This window comes from Schistosoma haematobium, chromosome ZW, assembly GCF_000699445.3.
Source record: "Schistosoma haematobium chromosome ZW, whole genome shotgun sequence".
NCBI lineage: Eukaryota > Metazoa > Platyhelminthes > Trematoda > Strigeidida > Schistosomatidae > Schistosoma > Schistosoma haematobium.
The window spans coordinates 86,968,851-86,983,147 of record NC_067195.1 but is presented as its reverse complement, the minus strand read 5'-3'; the positions used below and the strand labels follow the sequence as shown (position 1 = coordinate 86,983,147).

The window sequence follows — 14,297 nt, the reverse complement described above, 5'->3', positions numbered from 1 at the left end:
CACCACCCCAGTGATTAATCAATTGTGAATACATTTCAGTCATACAGGAGGTTGGTCGTACCCCGGATAGCCCAGTGATAACGTCTCTCACTGTGAAGCTAGGTAACATGGGATCGAACCCGTCAGGGAGCAGCAGTTCCCTCATTATTACAGGTACACCTTGCTGACGAGTGCCAAGTAGCACGAAACCCGGGTCAAGGGTTTCCTGTTGACTACCTCTAAATACCATCTAACAGTATGATATTCTCCAACATATTTAGTTTATTATGTCGAAGGAATAGCTCATCTTATTATAATCATCACGGCACTATTGAATTCTATTAGATAAGTTTCTTATAACTATCATTCGTATACTAACAAACTACAAGAAAACATTTCAACGCACATAACCTAATGAAGGCATTCTATCGGCCTAATTAACAGGCATTACATAATTCATACAATACAATGACTTGATATAAGATGGTGGTTGAATGTAGTCAATAGCAAACTCTGGACCCGAGTTTCGTGCTACTTGACACTTGTCAGCAAGACGTACCTGTACCTATTAAACTGTTTGTTTGTTTTTTTCATCTAAAATGTTTAGGTCTATTCATACAAAGGAGTTGAAGATCGATTTTCTTGGCTAATGATAATTTATTATATGACCTGTCCTCATTTTTACTATCTTCTGGAATAAAGGATTCAAGAGGACACTCCAACAAAGTTTATAAGCTCACGACCAATCACCCGTTTATCGAATACTTATTTTCCCATCAAATCAGTAACTAGTGGAACTCTTTATATATAGTTTAGGCTCCATCTGTCAATACATTTAACAACAAAAATAAACGTCGAATCAACTGAAAGACCATCATATCCAGGAATACCACAGATTATCCAGCTTCCTATTCTTCTCAAACTAAAACTGAAATTAACATTATTTATTGAATTTTCCCAATCAAAATCATGCTTTGATTGAATTCTGTCCACAATAAATTAGTTGAAAGATGCAGGTACTCAATAGTATAAAAAGAAAGTATTTTAATATAAATTGTAACTAACTAATTATAGTAATTTAATAGTTGAATTCATTAGTCAAATAAAGCTAGACCACCGTGATAAACCTGGAAGCACTGGATGGCCGTTTTGTCCTACTGTAGGTCTCCTCATCAGTGCGAATCTACGATCCCGCTTCGCGATATTCGAACCCAGGACCTGTCGGTTTCGCGCGCGAACGCTTAACCTCTAGACAACCGAGTCGACCGTCATTTAACGGTGTTAGTGTGTAACATTAACCAATCCACAGAAGTGAACCACCGTCTACAATTTTTATCAGTGAGTCACTATGTCACAACAGACCCGGTTGAACTCCACTGGTCACGGCTTCTCACTAGAACTCCAGGAGTGTCTCTTGAAGTCAGTCACTAGTCAGCAGATGATTATTATCAGAAAGGGTTTTGTGGAGATTTTAGTAATTTCAATAGTTCAAATCATGAGTCAATTGAAGCTGGATCACCTGGAAGCACTGGACGGTCATTTCGTCTTATTGTATGACTCCTCAGCAGTGCGCATCTACGATCCCACCTCCCGCGAAATTCGAACCCGAGACCTATCAGTGGTTAACTTTTTGTCATTTGAAATGATATTCATTAAGATAAAAGATGAAAAATACATATCACTTTATATCATTAGTCAATATTTTAATCTAATAATCAACTTACTTGTAATTCAGATGAAAAATACTGATCATTACCAATTTTTTTCATTATTGACATTGTTACATCATTAATATTTGTATTGAATGTTGAATTTATACAACTATTTCCATGTAAATGTTGATTCTGTTGATAATTAGATAGATGAGAATTGAAATAATGAATATCATTGTATTGTTGTTGTTGTTGTTGATGCTGATGATGTATAGTATGATTTGACTGGTATTGTGGTGGTTGTTGTTGTTGGGGGTGGTGGTGCTGTTGTCGAGATTGTTTATTTATCTCTTGACATTGTTCTCCCCCTTCTAACAAATTATTATTATTCTGATGATGATGATGATTATGTAATTCACTTGGAGACAAATCATAATCTAAAAAGTTAGAAATGCATGGTGTTTGTAATTCGAATTCTGTTTGTAAATGATTTTGTGCCATAAATGAATTTGTTTTATTCATAATTTCTAAATAATTTGTGCGTATAATTTGATAAATAGATCGATCAATAAAAATAAACAAGAAAGTGAGTACTTGCAAAATGAATAGTTTCTCTTCTTTTTTTTTGTTTTCCCGCCCTCACACCCGGTAAATGCAAATGTATATTTATATGTTGTTACGTATCTTCTATATGAATAAAATCTGTTTCAATGTAGTACTAGTAGTAGTAGTAGTAGTAGTGGTAGTAGTAGTAGTAGTAGTAATAATAATAATGATGATAATATTCTAATAGAAAGACACTAAGAAAATGCAGTTGGCTTTTATACATAAAAAAATTAATTGAATCACAATTGGGAATTACTTCTTGAACTAAAGAGATTCATCTAAAGTACAAATAGAAGAAAAAAACAACAACAAAGTAAATAGGTAAGTGATAAAACTACTTTCTTTCAGACTAATAACAACAGCAATGTTATTTATTTTATGAGATAATCCATCTTTTCTTTCAGATTTCATTACAGATTGATATGAGATATGTGATTACTCTATTTACTTACTTACGCCTGTTATTCTCAGTGGAGCATAAGCCCCTGACCGGCATTCTCCAGCCCATTCTGTCCTAGGTCTTACTTTCTATTTCTATTCAATCGTCATTCATTCTTCTTATGTTTGTCTCCATTTCTTGAAGTAATGTGTTCTTTGGTCTTCCTCATCTCTTCTATTTAGCCTTGAGGATAACATGTGGGGGCTTGCCTTGTGACGCAGTTGAGTGCTTTCTTCAATGTGTGTCCTATCCACTTCCAGTAATTCTTCCTGATTTCTTCTTCCACTGGAATCTGGTTTGTTCTCTCCCATAGTAGGTTGTTGCTGATAGTGTCTGGCCAACGGATCCGAAGTATTTTGCGTAGACAACTAACTCGCTAAAAAACGCCAATCTGATTACTAGTGCTTACGAAACAGTACTTAATAGATTATTGTTTTAGTATGGTTTATTACTAATCAGTGATATCCACACCTTGATTTGACACGGAATTGAACAATAAAGTGTATATTCAAACAGTCAGTGTACTGATGTAGATAAAAAAATATTTACAATTGATTGATCACTGGGTGGCGTTCAATGCCTTATGTGTCAGATCCTTCTTAGTGTAAATCGAATGCTATCGACCAAGTTGCAATATGGCCACTAGTCTAAGTGATTCGACATTGCGTGTACTATGTTGAGATAAGATGGTGTTTGGAGGTAATCAACAGGAAACCTTGTTGATTATTAGAATTATACCATAAGGATATATAGATAATACTAATCCATTAATAGATCTCAGACGTTAATCGTAATTTAATCTTCACTAGGATATAACAATATCAAATTATCAATGTCTCAAAAATACAATCCCAACATTTAAATACAGAGTCATATACACAAATGTAGATTACACATTCTATGTGTAAGATTTTAACTAACCAAATCTTTTAACGAATGATGTTCAACATGGAATTTTTTTCTATAGTAAGACAATACAAATAAACTCCTCCTGGAGTCCCTCCGGGGGCTAATGCCGGTCCCAAACCCGGATAAAGGAGGAGGTTTAGGCATGCGGTTAGCGACCCCATCCCGTAGAAGACTAACTCGCTAAAAAAAACGCTAACCAGAAAAAAATTGTTCAAACCTTTTAAACTCTTCCCTGGAAGTCAGAAGGTCTTCATGATGAATGCCGAGTTCCTTCGGAAGTCATGAGGCCGATGCCCCTTCTGACAACCAGAGCAACCATTTATTTAGGTACATGGAAAGCCCAGGACAGAGTGGGTTGGAGAATGCTGGTCGGCGGCCTATGCTTCATTAGACGTAAGTACAATACAAATAAGTTGTAATCAGATTTATAAGTGATCATTATGATCCTTATTACAGTCAATAATAATTATCGACTATTAATGCATTATTTAACATAATGAAATATTATTATTTCATAATCATGTTTTTAAAAATTAGTTTCCATGTAAACGTTCTTATTTATCAAAACTAGACAATAATTAACTAATCTATATAATTTAATAACTCCGCCTGTAGCTCCTCTAGAGTTACTGCCGGTCTCAAGCCCGGGTAAAGGAGGAGGGTTGGGCATGGGGTTAGCGTCCCCATCCCGTAGAAAACTAACTCGCTAAAAAAACGCTTACCAGAAAAAATAATTCAAACCATTTTAACTCTGCCCTGAGAGTTAGAAGGTCTTCATTTAGAAGAATTATGACGCTTCATGGTGAAAGCCGAATTCCTTCGGAAGCCACGAGGCCGATGCCCTTTCTAACAACCAGAGCAAAAATTTTTATAGGTACATGGAACGTTAGAACAATGTGGGAAACCGGGAAGACCAGCCAAATAGCAACGGAAATGAGGAGATACAACTTGGCAGTACTGGGAATCAGCGAAACCCATTGGACCCAAGCTGGACAACAAAGACTAAATACGGGAGAGATGCTGCTACACTCTGGCCACGAAGAGGAAAATGCTTCACGCACTCAGGGAGTTGCTCTAATACTGTCCGAAGTAGCACGAGATGCACTTGTAGGATGGGAATCTTACGGATACAGAATCTTCAAAGCATCGTTCAAAACAAAGAAGGAGGGGATCACAGTGAATATTATCCAATGTTATGCACCCACCAATGATAGCAACGACGACATTAAAGATCAATTCTACGAGCGGCTGCAGTCAATCATAGAGAAATGCCCAATAAACGACCTCACCATTCTAATGGGAGATCTAAATGCCAAAGTCGGAATAGACAACATCGGATATGAAGATATTATGGGACAACATGGATTGACTGGGAGAGAGAGACAAAAATGGAGAAAGATTTGCAAATCTGTGTGCATTCAACAAATTAGTCATAGGAGGCACAATATTTCCACACAAACGTATACACAAGGCTACATGGATCTCACCGGACCACACTACAGAGAACCAGATAGACCATATTTGCATCAAAAAAAAATTCCGAAGGACAATGGAAGATGTGAGAACCAGGAGAGGAGCTGACGTAGCTTCAGATCACCACCTAGTTGTAGCCAATTTAAAACTGAAGCTAAAAAAGAACTGGACAAGTGGACAAACAGCAATACAAAGGTTCAATACAGCCTTCCTTCGAGATACTGACAAACTCAATGAATTCAAGATAGCTCTCAACAACAGATTCCAAGCCTTTCAAGATCTACTGAAGGAAGAAGAAACTACCATGGAGGACAACTGGAAAGGCATCAAAGAAACATTGACTTCAACGTGTCAAGAGGTTCTGGGCCTAAAGAAACACCATCATAAGGAATGGATCTCTATAGAAACACTGGACAAGATCAAAGAAAGGAAGAACAAGAAGACAGCAATTAACAACAGCCGAACACGAGCAGAGAAAGTCCAAGCACAAGCTGAATACATAGAAGCAAACAAGCAAGTGAAGAGGAGCATTAGAGCCGACAGGAAGAAATACGTGAAAGAATTAGCAACGACGGCAGAAAAAGCTGCTAGAGAAGGAGATATGAAACAGCTCTACGATACAACGAAGAAACTAGCAGGGAAATACAGTAAACCAGAGAGGCCGGTCAAAGACAAAGAAGGCAAGCCAATCACTGAAATTCAACAACAGCGAAACAGATGGGTAGAATACTTCGAGGAACTCCTGAATAGGCCGGCTCCAATGAATCCACCGAACATCGAAGCAGCACACACAGATCTTCCTATAGATGTCAACCCACCAACGACGGAAGAAATTAGAATGGCCGTCAGACAAATCAAGAACGGGAAAGCAGCAGGACCCGACAACATACCAGCTGAAGCACTGAAATCAGACGTCGAAGTAACCACAAGCATGCTTTACCCTCTATTCAAAAAGATTTGGGAGGAGGAACAAGTGCCAATGGACTGGAAAGAAGGACACCTCATCAAGATTCCAAAGAAAGGAGATCTGAGCAAATGTGAAAACTACAGAGGCATTACACTACTGTCAATACCAGGGAAAGTCTTCAACAGGGTGTTGCTGAACCGGATGAAGGATGCAGTAGATGCCCAACTTCGAGATCAACAAGCTGGATTCCGAAAGGATCGGTCGTGCACAGACCAAATTGCAACACTACGGATCATCGTCGAACAATCAGTTGAGTGGAACTCGTCACTATACATCAACTTCATTGATTATGAAAAGGCATTCGACAGTGTAGATAGGAGGACATTATGGAAACTTCTTCGACACTACGGAGTTCCTGAGAAGATTGTCAATATTATCCGGAACTCATACGACGGACTACAGTGCAAAGTAGTGCATGGAGGACAGCTGACAGATGCATTCCAAGTAAGGACCGGAGTCAGACAAGGCTGTTTACTCTCTCCCTTCCTCTTTCTTCTGGTGGTCGACTGGATTATGAAGACCTCGACATCTGAAGGAAAACACGGAATACAATGGACAGCTCAGAACCAATTAGACGATCTGGACTTCGCAGATGACCTAGCCCTCCTATCACGTACACGTGAACAGATTCAGATAAAGACAGCCAATGTAGCAGGAGTCTCTGCATCAGTAGGCCTCAGCATACACAAAGGGAAAACCAAGGTCCTCAAATTCAAAGCGGAGAACAGCAATCCAATCACCCTTGATGGCGAAACTCTGGAAGATGTAGAATCCTTCACATATCTGGGAAGCATCGTCGATAGACATGGAGGTTCAGATGCAGACGTAAAGGCGAGGATTGGCAAAGCAAGGGTCGCATTCCTACAATTGAAGAACATATGGAACTCAAGACAACTTTCAACCAATATCAGTCAGAATCTTCAATACGAATGTCAAGGCAGTTCTACTGTACGGAGCTGAAACTTGGAGAACTACTACAACCACCATCAAGAAGGTACAAGTATTTATAAATAGTTGTCTATGCAAGATACTCAACATCCATTAGCCGGATACCATCAGCAACAGCCTTTTGTGGAAGAGAACAAATCAGCTTCCAGTTGAAGAGGAAATTAGGAAAAGACGATGGAAATGGATAGGACATTCATGTGCGAAATCATCAAACATCATCATGAGGCAAGCACTAACTCGGAATCCTGAAGGGAAGCGGAAAGCAGGAAGGCCAAAGAACACATTACGTCGGATAATAGAAGCAGATATGAAAAGGATGAATTACAACTGGAAGGAGCTGGAAAGGATTGCCCAGGACAGGGTTGGATGGAGAATGCTGGTGAGCGACCTATGCTCCTTCACGAGGAGTAACAGGTGTAAGTAAGTAAAGTAAGTAAGTAATATAATTTAATAGTTGAACTCATGAGTTAATTAAAACTAGACTATCATGAAAAATCTGGAAGCACTAGATAATCATTTCATCTTAGTATGAGACTGTTCAACAGTGCATATACATGATCCCTCTCTCGAGATCGTGACCTAGGACCTATCGGTATCATACACTAATACTTGACCTCTAGGCCACTATATTATCCATAAAATTCCTTTCTGATAATAATCTATATAAATTATTTTTTACTCAAATCATGAATTAATCTAAATTTGACAAATATTGAACACCTAGAGCAACTAACCGGCTCAGCTAATCAACAGTGAACATTCAACATGTTGCATTCTGGATTTCAATGAAATTCGACTATCTACATAAACCTCATACTTACAAATCATTATTTGCAGATTTATCTTCTAGAGTTCAAAACAGGTTTGTCTAAGTGAAACCACAATGTCCGTACGATATTAGTGTTTTTTTAAGCGAGTTAGTTTTCTACGGGATGGAGTTGCTAACCCTATACCCAACCTTCCTTCTTTATCTGGACTTGGGATCGGTAGTAGCCCTAGAGGGGCACCAGGCGGATTCTTTTTCTAGTTAGCACGATATTATCATACTTTTATTCAAAAGTAAAAATTAAATAGGAAACGATAAACTTATTTGTATTAATCAATTCAATTTGTCTATTATCAAATCAGAACAAATAGTATTATCTTCATCACTATTATTCTTTATCTCTCAATTATTCATTGTAAACTAACTCATTGTAATCAAGTTAATGATTGTCAATAAATATACTTAATCATTATTGATTTGATAAGAGATATATACCTGAAAAATCTCATGAAGTGCCAATACGTTGTTGTCAATGTACTAAGAGAGAACTATCAAATAAGTTGAATGGTTTTAAAAAGAATACCTATCACTTTGATTGGTATCATTTTGGGAACGACTCAGTTACATATAGCCACGAATAATATGGCTAACGCATTTCAAAATTCAACGTGAATACGGTAACATTCAACCATTAAGATAAAATTCTATAGTTCACGACTACAATGTAGATAGATACTAATTGAATCTATGTGCAACTAACTCATTTACAATATGATTGACTTTATATTTTCTATTTGAGGAAGTTCGAGACAGCTGGTTACTGATGAGTACACATGATTATTGCTCATGCAAATTTATGAAAATTGGAAGTGTTCAGACCGTTTGATTTCCACTTAGTGGTCTAAATATATCGATGTTCCATGAATCAAGGCCAAAGGAAAAGAGGAAAATTAAAGAACACATTACGCTGAGAAATGGAGACAGATATGAGAGAAATGAACAGAAATTGGATAGAACTGGAAAGGAAGGCCCAGGATAGAGTGGGTTGTAGAATGCTGGTCAGCGGTCTATGCTCTATTGGGAGTAACAGGCATAAGTAATTAAGTCCACGAATCCTAGTCTCTGAATCTCAGCCTAATATTGACCTATGAACACGTATTACTTAATAGCTTCAAGCTGGATTAAAAGAGTCAAGTGGTACTTCATGGTTTCTAAAAAATTCTCTAATTGATTTCAATCAATCACTAAGACTATCTTTAAGATACATTTGAGTTCTATCTTCACTATATCCATTCGTTTCATTTCGTTGTTGGATAATATAATAGACATTTTTTTCTTAATGCAAATTTCAAACTCACTTACTACTCATGCACTCATATAATATCTAATTCTATGCTTCAAATCAATTTCCCACCTTTAGTTTTTCAATTCAACCGGACTCGAGATTGGTCCATTCGACAGTCATCACTTATTAATCACACTGAGTAGTCAAAATAATGCGATGAAACAGTTCAGTGTGAAGAGATCTTGCACAGAGTAGTTTAATTTATGGGTTTTACTCGTTACAAATTGATTTTATTTAAAGCACTTTAGCTCTTCTAGAGTTACCATCGGTCTCAAGCCCCGGTAAAGGAGGAGGGTTAAGCATGGAGTTGGCTTAAATCGCATATGTAGATACAGATGTCCCTATTAGAGCTTCTATGATTAACATAATCAATGAATCGATACTTTCAGAGTAAAATGACTTACAATCTATCTCGAGTATATTGACCTATCGGTCTTTATATTAAATACGACATTGAAATGAATAAATTAACACTAACAACCTCTAATGATATAGAATTGAACAAAATGGTTTAGTAATATTGGTGGGTTAATAAGCACTATCAGTATAAACTGGACTCTAATCAATATATTTAGTTCAACATATAAGACTAGCATTCATTTAATAACTTAGTCATTTATACATTCAGTCAACATCATATTTACTAACATATACTGTAGTTATAGTGTATATATCCTGAAACAATGATCTTGAATAAGACCCTATTTATAAATACCATCCAGTACTTAATCAATAAGTTCGTTATTGGATTTATTTGCCAAAACCTCCTCTTTTACCAGGGATTGGGACCAGCAGTAACTCTAGAAGAGCTACAGGCTTCAACTAGTGTCAAAGTCACAATCTTCAATAAGAACGTCAAGATAGTTCTACTGTACAGACCTGAAACTTGGAGAACTACTACAACCATCATCAAAATGGTACAAGTATTTATAAATAGTTGTCTGCGCACGATACTCAACATCGATTGCACGGGCATCATCAGAAACAGTCTACTGTGGGAGAGGATAAACCGGCTTCCAGCTGACGATGAGATTAGGAATAGACAATGGAAGTGGATAGGATATACATGTGGGCAATCATTTAATGGCATCACTAGGCAATCGCTAAATTGGAATCCTGAGGGGAATCGGAAAAAAGGAATGCCGAAGAACATAGTACGCTGGTAAATAGAAGCAGGTATGAAAAGGGTGAATAGCAACTGCAAAGAACTGGAAAGGATCTCCCAGGAAAGTGTTGGTGGGCGGCTTATGCTCCTCCATGAGAGGTAAGAGGCGTAAGTACGTAAGTAAGTGAGTAAGTCTTTCTTGATAATTGTTGTACTCGTCGTAAAAAAAGAGAAGTTAGGTATTAGACGTTGATTTAAATTGCTCACTTTCATACTAGATTAGACATCCTTACCATAAGGGATTTATGTAGGGTTTTTTTTATTTCATAGTTAACAGTATGAACTTATCTTAGTTAATCAACTAGAGAAAATAAGAAAGTATTACAAACTTAAAATATCACCACAGAACCTCAATGGTAATTAACCATGTGCTCACTAGTGACTATCTTCAAGAAGTAATTCTAGGGATTTAGTGAGAAGCAATGACCACTAGAGTTCAACATTGTCGAGTGTAAGGCAGTTACACATCAATTATATTGGAAGATAGTTATAGGGTACTACGAAATGACTGAAGTTAACCATATATATTCTTAGTTGAGATTATTGAAGATCGTGAAAATCAGATATAAATAGATTTGAATTTCAATCTTAACAATGGTATGATTCTGGCAAACTACTACCATAGTGAAGCGAGTAAAAGGTGGTCTTGTTCAGTTACTATATTAACCAAATTCAGGGCGTTTTGAGTATCATGAGTAACGGTGCCAGAACACATCGGATACGTTTCTCTCCACTGAGATAAAAAAGTGTCATTTCTTCACTGGTCTGTGTTAAGATCTTATTTGAGTGCGTTGATCACGTCAAAAACCCTGGCTGATGAAATCGTAGCACGGATAGAAATAGCTCATTGAAATTTTTAGTAGTTCCTCCATGTGTGACATAGGTGGCATATAAGTCACCCTGCAAAATTGTCAGTATACTGTGTACCAAATGACGCTGTATTGCTTTTTGGCTGTTAAAGTGAATGACATGATATGTTGAAAATATTCACTCATAGATGTCATCTGAGCACTGCATATAAGTGATCGAATCACGGTGTTTGTATCTCTACGGTTTGGTATAGGGTTCCAGGAAGAGTTGTGAAATAGGCTGGTGAGCCCGTGAATTTTCATTACGTAAGATGTCTGAGATATATATTCTATCAAACCGAATCCTCCTGTGACGCGTACTATCGGTTAGTATAAAGGTACTTTGAAAAAGAAAAAACAACAATTGTTGTTTTAGCTTTATTCAAAATCGATAATTCCAGGAAGAAACAACTCGTTTTAGTTTGACCATGTGCATTCTTATTCAAACTTGTTCCTAAACTAGTAAACAAAGCTGATGCAAGTAGATGGTAGTTTCTTACTTAATTTCTTACTTACGCCTGTTACCCCTCATGGAGTATCATAGGTCGCTTACCAGTATATGTGGTTGTTAACCTTACATAATATATGTCTCAATCATCTTGGTCAATGAAGATTCACCATCTTATCAATCGATTTGTTACCTCTACTCATTACTCTGTGTCTAACTTCAGGATTTCTCTCTTATCGGTCCCAACGTACTATAGTATATAAGAATGTACAATAATGAAGGGATGTGTACCAAGACAAAATAACTGTTCAGTACACCTTAACAACTAATGACTCGTCAATCGATATCAGTCTATGATAGAAAGTTATCTTCATTTTGAACTAATCTTAACAATATATACAAATGAATAATTCAGTTATCAATGAAAGAACTTCTGTTCTAATGCAATCTTCTCAAAAAACAAATTTTTCTGACCTGCAACTCATAGGTCAATGTATCTACTCTATAATTATTATTTTTTCTCTTCTTCGTGTTACACACATTATTCGTATGATATCAAACCTTGATAAAAACTATGAACGGAGTTTCAATGAACAACTTCACGATTCAAAAAGTGTTTTAACACAATTAGGGTATATTATTATTATGATTAATGGCTCTGAGAGCGACGGTCCCAGATCTGTACCTGTGTAACTTCTTCACGCCACCGGTAGCTTGGGTGCTTTTGCGTGCAGCCTCAGTGGCCAGCTGCTTTCGAGGTGCTTTACCTCTGGTTGAGTTACTAGCAGTCTTCTTGCTTCGTGCCATTCCGACATATCGAGAGACAATCTTTATTATCATAATATTACTTACTCCTAAAGAATTCTATACTATAGTGACGCTTTTCTCTTATTTTTAATGATACTATAAGTAATGTGAATCAGTGCAGAAAAAATTGGACTCTGTTTATTTATTTGAACACATAGATATTGGTACAAGGGGGAACGAGATACATATGCGCCACACAAATCTCATTTGATATGTGTGAGGGCTGTGATACTGCACGGGTGCCCAAACCGAAGCAGGTGGTTTTTTAAGGGGCCACACCCGGAGCCTTCGACCTGAAGGTCTGATCCACAAGGCAGTGGAGCATCGTAAGGAGATGCAGTCCCATGGTAGCCGGTGACCAACGATTGGTTCGTACGCCATTTGTTCACTCAGGATACTGGAGCCCATGTGCACCATTGGTTTGGAATCAGAGTTTTCCAACTCATCTAGGTGTACTCTCCGTGTCCACCGACCCGGTTGCAGCGCCAGACGTTTGCTTTTCGTCCTCTCAATTTCGTAGACAACAGTGATGCCACGAGAAGGCAGTGAGTAAGACTTCCGTGGTAGAGGCTATATACGCGTGTCTATATGAGACCATTTCGAGAAGGTGAACGGATTCTCCCCAATCTCGGCAGTACCAGGGCATTTGGAGCCTCTATTCAAACCATTTGATCATAGCAACGAAAACCACACTTATATAACTCTTAAATAAATACACAGATAGAAAAAGGAGATACTTACCTTCTCTTTTTCTTTTTTGAAATTTCCTCCCCGTAATTAGAACAATTTCCAGTTGACTTTATCACGACTCTTGTTATTGGTTATGTAGATAAAGAGAAGAATTTAATGAGAGAATGATAAAATATTGACTACACTCTTTATAGAGTTGAGTTTAGTTTTGTTTATTTTTGGTTGGTAACAATGTTGTTTTAGTCACTTGAATTTTCTCTCTCTCTCTCTCTCTCTCTGTTTATAAAAATGAATATCGTAATACTCTATAATGATTGAATGATTATAGTGAGTAATGAATAAAGTAAATAACAATAAGAGAACATTTTATTTATTCGTTGATTATTTAGTTCATTTCAGTTTGTGCTCTTGTAATTTCTTAGTTGGTGTTGTTGCTGTGGTTGTGGTTGTTCTATTAATTATTTTTTCAAGAAAAATAATAATATTCACTATTGTTTTATCGATTGAGTAATTCCAATAAAATGTTTATAGTATTATTAGTAGTATTATTAATATTGCTGAGAGAATACATCCCTTTATTTGTGTGTATATCCAAATCTATATAATTGCACAATATCTAGTGTGTGTGTGTGTGTGTTTGTATGCACATGGTGTTCACGTGTGATTGCTAAAGGTAAGATTTTAACACAACCTTGTGTATTTGTGTGTTGGGGGTGGGTGGGTGTATGTATGTACATAGGAGCCTATTAGTCACCAACCAACATTTACTCCGTCTGTCTGTCTATCTATCTATCTACTCAATTTTTAAAATTAAATATTAGACATGTAATACTATACGTATATATATATATGTATGATCCTGGTTAATCATTAATATAATAATAGTTTCTCTGTGCAAATTATTTATACCCTTTTAGTTAATGTCTCTCAATAAATTTATTACTATGATTAGTTGATACAACAATATTGACAATCAGTAGAATAAAGTTTATTGTGTTTATTGTGTAAATGATCAAATAAATAGTGTTACACCCCTGTGTTTAAGTGTATATGTAATATTTTGTTTGTGTACAATGTAATACAAGCATATTGATAGGTCATTATCATTAAAATGGTTATTTTATGTTATGTGCTTTTAAAATGAGGATAAACTCTACGTTGTCAAGTTATCTAAGTATATAGTAGTCAGAAATTATGGTTATTAATATCAGAAGGGTTTGTGTAAATATCATAGTAATTTCAATAGTTGAAATCA

At 36.6% G+C, this 14,297-nt stretch overlaps 1 protein-coding gene across 1 annotated transcript in view; it reads right to left on the bottom strand.

The window, feature by feature from the left end:
- The window catches only part of MEF2A_1 (myocyte enhancer factor), a 36,870-nt gene extending 22,925 nt beyond the window's left edge, over positions 1–13,945 (bottom strand). The window contains exons 1-2 of the mRNA XM_051212596.1: positions 13,094–13,945; positions 1,704–2,515 (exon numbers count right to left, since the gene is read on the bottom strand). Of these exons, the coding sequence (XP_051072788.1) occupies positions 1,704–2,153 (450 nt within the window). The 5' untranslated portion in view covers positions 2,154–2,515; positions 13,094–13,945. The remainder of the gene's footprint in view (positions 1–1,703; positions 2,516–13,093) is intronic.
- Between the last annotated feature and the right edge of the window lie 352 nt (positions 13,946–14,297).